The following is a 6,171-nucleotide window of genomic DNA, read 5'->3' on the forward strand; positions in this document are numbered from 1 at the left end:
CAGATCTATTGATGGACAAATGGTTGGAGCTTATACAATCTACAAGGGGCAGCATATTGAGTTTGTAGATGGATGAAATGCGTTCTGTGTAGCAGCTCATCTTGTGATAGGTTCATTAGTATGTTTGAAGATTGAGTTCAGGGATTTGTGCATCAGGCTTGAGATTGAAGATATCACGTCATAAGATATGCATATGGATGAATCCTCATAGAATGAAAGGAGAAATTGTAATTCATCATTGTATTGGGTTGTACTATTTTTATGTCAGCAAAAACTTTCGTGCATTTTGTAGTCAAAACTATTTTTTATAATTCAGACTATTTTTAGTGTCACACGTTTTTTAGGACATAATACGTTGGTTAATTCTGTTTCAACCCTAAATGCATATGTGCTGCTGATACTAAGCCCATTAACGTGGAGCATGGCCGTGGGGAGGGAACACTCATGGCCCATCCAGCAGGGTTCTCTAGTTTCTTCTGTCAATTCGAATTTAACTGAAATTTAGTAGTTTCTTTTTACAGAAATTCAAAAAATGAAAAAACCTTCACACTTCGTCTTAGAATGGATACGATAGTGTGTGCAAAAATTTCTGGAGCGTTTCTCGAAGGTCGAAAAATCCACATTCTTAGAAATGGAACCGTTTGGGTTACATCAAACCACTTTTTCTAAGCTAGTCGATTTTTCGACCTTTGAAAAAAAATCCAGTTTTTTTACCCAAGATGTCACACATTTTTGTGAACATAATCCGTTGGTTAAAACTTTTTTTGAATTTTTTGAATTTAACCAGATGTGGTGCTGATTTATTCAAATCAAAACTAAAAAAGTTTTCAGTTAGGCCGTCAGACATGTAACGCGGTTTGAACTAAGCCCATTAACGTGGAGCATGGACGCGGGGAAGGAATACTCATGGCCCATCCAGCAGGGTTCTCTAGTTTTCTTCTGTTTTTTTCCCAACTCGAATTTAACTGAAATTTAATAGTTTATTTTCACAGAAATTCAAAAAATGAAAAAAACTTAACACTTCGTCTTAGGATGGATACCAGAGTGTGTGCAAAAATTTCTGGAGCGTTTCTCGAAGGTCGAAAAATCCACATTCTTAGAAATGGAACCGTTTGGGTTACATCAAACCAGTTTTTCTAACCTAGTCGATTTTTCGACCTTCGAAAAAAAATCCAATTTTTTTTACCCAATATGTCACACGTTTTTGTGAACATAATCCGTTGGTTAAAACTTTTTTGAATTTTTTGAATTTAACCAGATGAGCTGCAGATTTATTCAAATCAAAACTAAAAACCTTTTCAGTTAGGCCGTCAGACATGTAACGGGCCAATGGGCCGCCAGACCTCTAACTGCATGTTCGCCTCCCGCCCCTATACCCACCCGATACTGTGGCAGTTCCACCATTCTGTCCCAACCCCGGCCGTTCGTCTACCGCATCCCAGTGCTCCCTTCCTCACACGCTGTCCATGGCATCTGCCTCTTCCTCCGTCGTGGCCGGAGACGAGAAGTCCACGACGGAGAATTACCGCATCCTTGCGCACGGGAGCACATATATCGACGTCGTCTACACCAATGAGGCAGCGACTGTTGATAGAATTCTTCGTATGTACGAGGGTTGGCTCGACGAGGACGAGGACAGGTTCAAGTTCGTTGGTCTGGATCTCGAGTATGACTCTAGCGGACACAAGTTGGCGGTAATGCAAATCGCCATGAGGGAGCACGTTCTTGTATTCCACTACATTAGGTAGGGTTTCATCATTATATGTCTCCGTGAATATTTGAAGCGTCCCTACATTTTCCATGGTTGCGCTGCGGTGTTCATTACGGTACTTATTGAATTTATTTGTGCTGCTCTTGACAAAGGTGCTAGGATCAATGTCCGCGCCTACTGACTTTTCTCAAGCACAAGCAATACACTTTTACAAGTGTTGATAAAAGAAATGACACAAAAGTTCTTCGTGCGGCCGGTCTTCATGTTCCAGAAGAGAGACACATCGACATCCAGGACATTTTCAAGATTAAAGGTCAACCGCAGGCTGGAATGGCTGATCTTGCAGCAAAGCTCATTGATCCTAAGTTTGCCAACATGAAGAAGGAGTTCAAGTACAACCGGCGAAGGAAGGAAGGGCATGATTTCTGGGAATGCAAGCCACTATCCTGGATGAACCTCGAGTACGCAGCTATTGACGGCTATCTCAGCTATGAGATATACAACAAGATCTACACGGTGAATGAGGGACAAGCTCACCTCCAGAGATCAGACCACATCTGCCCCAGATGCAAAAATAAGGATGAATCTTCATCCATGACCAAGCGTAAGAAGCAAGCCTTGGAGTGATAAGCCTCAAGGGGGCAAGTACTAATGTGTTTGTGCAGTCTGTAATTATATTCGCGATGTGTCCAAGACATAGTTGTGCTCTATGTTATTTGTGAACAAATTCTCCATGTTGTGTTGTAAGTATCATTCAGTGATTTGTGCAGTCTGTAATCATATTCGCAACGTGTGCAAAACATAAGTTGTGCTCTATGTTATTTGTGAACAAAATTCTCCTTGTTGTGTTGTAAGTATCAAAATTCGCCCTTTGACAAGTGCAACAAGTAGTGTAGTTCATAATGTAGACAAGCAATTAATCATCATATGCTTGTCAGAACTTCCGGTGGTTCCTCATACTTCTGATGGTCCCTCATATCTGCATTGCAGGAAATAACACACATGTCAGTGGCACATAAAATAGTAGAAGATTAGTGCAAGCTATTTAAGTAGGGCTGAACCAGATACTCACTCCTTATGTAGCCTGCACTTCATCTTGTTGTTTCTGTTATGACCTGGTTGATTGCAAGCAGTGCACAACCTCTCCTTCTTCCGCTCGTCGTGTGACAGTATCCTGCCATGTTTTGACGTCTGTTGATTCGTATCCTTGTCCTTATAGTACTTCTTGTTTTGTAATTTAGGTGCTCCTTTGGTCTCAGCTGGATCAGGATCACCCACTACTGGTGCATCTCCTCTGTTTTGTGCGTCCTCATGATAAGCCGTTGAATGACTGGTCTGGTCACCTTTTCTCCTGTATATTATGCCTTTCATACATTTCATAAGCTCGCTGAAAGATTCTGGGTCATGCAATGCTGCATCAAAAGCTTCTGCTCCAATTAGGGTAAGCTCGCTATGCTTTCTCCGCTCAGCTACCCCTTCCCATCCCCATCCGTACAAATCACTCTCGCGTCTCGAGGGCAAACCATACCTTGCATCCTTTGAGAACCTTCGGAGAACACAACAGTTCGGAATTTCAGAGCACCCCACAAAATGCAAAACAAACAAGATGTGCTTGCAAGGTAGCCCTTTCCGATACATCCTTCGGCAGCTGCACGTTATTGTTTCCTCTTTGTTTTCAGGTTTGTACTCCGCTGAAAACAAATACTTACGGTTATTCATCCATGACACAACGAAGGTTGTTAACCCACCAGCACATCCAAGTTGATCTACAATCTCTAGGCCCCCAATCTTTTTCAGCTCCCCTTGAACGAGGTAGAAATTTGTAGTAGTGAATTTACGGGCAGCAGACATCTCTATATCCTTGTACCTGGTAACTGCAACCGGTACTGTCTGAGAGTCTATGGGGTCCTGGCGGGCCTCTTCCTCCCGGACACGGCTACTGTTATTCTCGTAGTGCACAACCATATCCACCATTGTCAGTCCAAAGTCAAGGTGGGTGTGTAGGGTGGAGTTCAAACTCTCGCTCCTCTGGTTGCTTTTCATTCCGAGGAAATATCCATTTGCTAGATACGCGGCTGACCACAACTTCTTCCTCCTATACATCCTCTTCATCCATTGTTTGGTTAATTCCGTCTGGTGCTTCTCGACGAATGCCCTCCATCTCACCTCGAATACTTGTTCCGAAGTGGTGTAGTACAGCAGCGACCGGAATTCATTGTGAGCCAGGGGGTCAATGTGCTTCTTCATGTTCTTCTCAATATGCCACGTACAAACACGGTACCACACGCCTGGAAAGACTTTGCCAACAACGGCCATCATTGCAGCGTCCCCATCAGTGGTGATCCCTTTAGGCTTCTGCTGATACATGGCTTTCAGGAATGTTTCTAACAACCACTTGTATGTTACTTCCTTTTCATTCGAGACAATGGCGCATGCAAAAACAGTAGTCTGGCGGTGATTGTTTATTCCCACAAAAGGTATGAACGGCATAGCATACCGATTTGTTTTGTACGTGCTGTCAAACACCAGCACGTCACCGAAGTCGGCATAGTCCTGCCGAGACTGAGAATCACACCAGAACAGGTGTAACAATTTTCCACCTTTACCAAGCTTGTAATCAAAATAGAATTCAGGATCATCTCGCTTCCTCTTCTCCATAATGCCAATGGTTGTGTTGGCGTCAACCTTTGCAATCATCTTCCTCTTTTCACGGCAAGACATGTTGTAAAGATCCTTTCTTACAAATCCTACCCTGCTGTATTTTCCAGTGTCACTGATAAATGTCCTCATAATGTTGAATAATCTCATCCCAGCAGATCCCAGTGACATGATCCTAGATTTCTGATGAGCCTTGATCTTTCTATGAGACCGAAGAAAAGCGATTTGATCAGCTGTAGCATGCTTATGGTTGTGATTGTCATCAAATCTCAGAACAGTCCAAACACCCTTTTTTCTGTTATACGACACACTGAAATGGGCACCACAGTTGCAGCGAGACTCAGGTCGGTGCCTATACGTTCGGCCTTCCATTTCTAAGTACTTGCTTTCACGTTGCCCAGCCCTGGAGCAAAGAAACCGCCTATACCGAATGGTGGGTGTCCCTAATTCATCAAGGCGTTCCTTTTTCTTCTCGCGTCAAATGCTAAAACCATGTTCTTTGGCATACTTGTTGTAGAAATAATAGGCAGCCTCTTCGGAAAGAAAGATCATGGCCCCAGCCTCATACTTTCGCTGTCTGCTCATTTCAGCATCAATATCATATGGATCCTTATTATCTTCCTGCTTAGTATGGTCCAGCTGGGAACTTCCTGTCACCTAAACAAATATGACAAACATGGCGTTATTGTTACTGACACTTTGATTTGTTCTATTATGCATTGCAATGCATCAAAAGAAAATCTTACTTCGCTTTTGCATTCAGATTTTGACAGCTGTGAAACCCCCCCTTCTAATGATTTTGACTGCTCAGGAACATCCTCTTCATAAGCAAAGTCTTCCAAATCAGAATCCCCGTAGTAGGTAAGCTCACTGTTTCTGATTACAACAACCTGCGCAATTTGTAGGAAAATAGCAGATTACATGTTTATTCATCTTCACCTGGAAGAAGGCAAGTAAGATAAAAGAAAACATACATCACTCGTATTTTCAGAAGTGGGTTCATCATCTGTACCACTTATGCTGTCTTCATCATCGATGTCCATCTACAAAATTTGCAACAAGGAGGCAAAATTCAAGGATAAAATATTCCCATGCTGTTATCACCAGATTTTAACCAAATCAGAAGTGGGCCGTGATTGAGATGGGCTTGGAGAATATACACGGAAAATATGCATGAATCGGCCTTGTACAAGAGTTTGGGCTAAATTGCCCGTGTATCTGTAAATATAGTAGGATACGTGTTGGTTAGGATTAAAAGGTAGAGTTTAGCTCGTACACGGTTGGGATTATTCCCACGTTAGGAAGTCTACGGACTATAAATATGTATCTAGGGTTATTGAGAAAGGAGGACGATCACGTTCACAACTAAACCAATCTAGGCGCATCGCCACCCCTTGTTTCGAGGGTTTCTTCCGGGTAAGCGCTATGCTGCCTAGATCGCATCTTGCGATCTAGGCAGAATCTTGTTTATTCGTTATTCATGTGTTGCTCGTACTGAAGCCTTTTTGATGGCGAGCAACACCGTCATCATGGATATGTTAGGGTTAGCATCGGTACTTTCTCGATGTATTTGATTAGTCATGCTACCCCTGGATATCTAGCTACCCTTGTACCGATCTTAGGTGCAAGGGTGGCACCTTGCTTAGTCATTGTTTAGTAGATTCGGTCCGTTACGATTGCTCCTTGTTCTTCAAGGATTAGTTTGATATCTACATAGTTAGGCCTTGCAAACGGGTTGAAGGATCCAGTAGCACGTAAGGTATAGTTTGCTAGTCCTAGAGAAGATGCTCCGGGAATCAACT

The 6,171-nt window shown here is 42.7% G+C and overlaps 1 protein-coding gene across 1 annotated transcript; it reads left to right on the top strand.

Moving 5' to 3' along the window:
• Window positions 1-1,466: 1,466 nt before the first annotated feature.
• On the top strand, window positions 1,467-2,338 carry LOC127348045 (uncharacterized). Its single transcript, XM_051374159.1, has 2 exons — window positions 1,467-1,744; window positions 1,927-2,338. The coding sequence occupies exons 1-2, from the start codon at window positions 1,467-1,469 to the stop codon at window positions 2,336-2,338; spliced, it is 690 nt and encodes a 229-aa protein (XP_051230119.1).
• The last annotated feature ends 3,833 nt before the right edge of the window (window positions 2,339-6,171 follow it).

The sequence above is a fragment of the Lolium perenne genome, chromosome 4, assembly GCF_019359855.2.
Source record: "Lolium perenne isolate Kyuss_39 chromosome 4, Kyuss_2.0, whole genome shotgun sequence".
Taxonomy (NCBI): domain Eukaryota; kingdom Viridiplantae; phylum Streptophyta; class Magnoliopsida; order Poales; family Poaceae; genus Lolium; species Lolium perenne.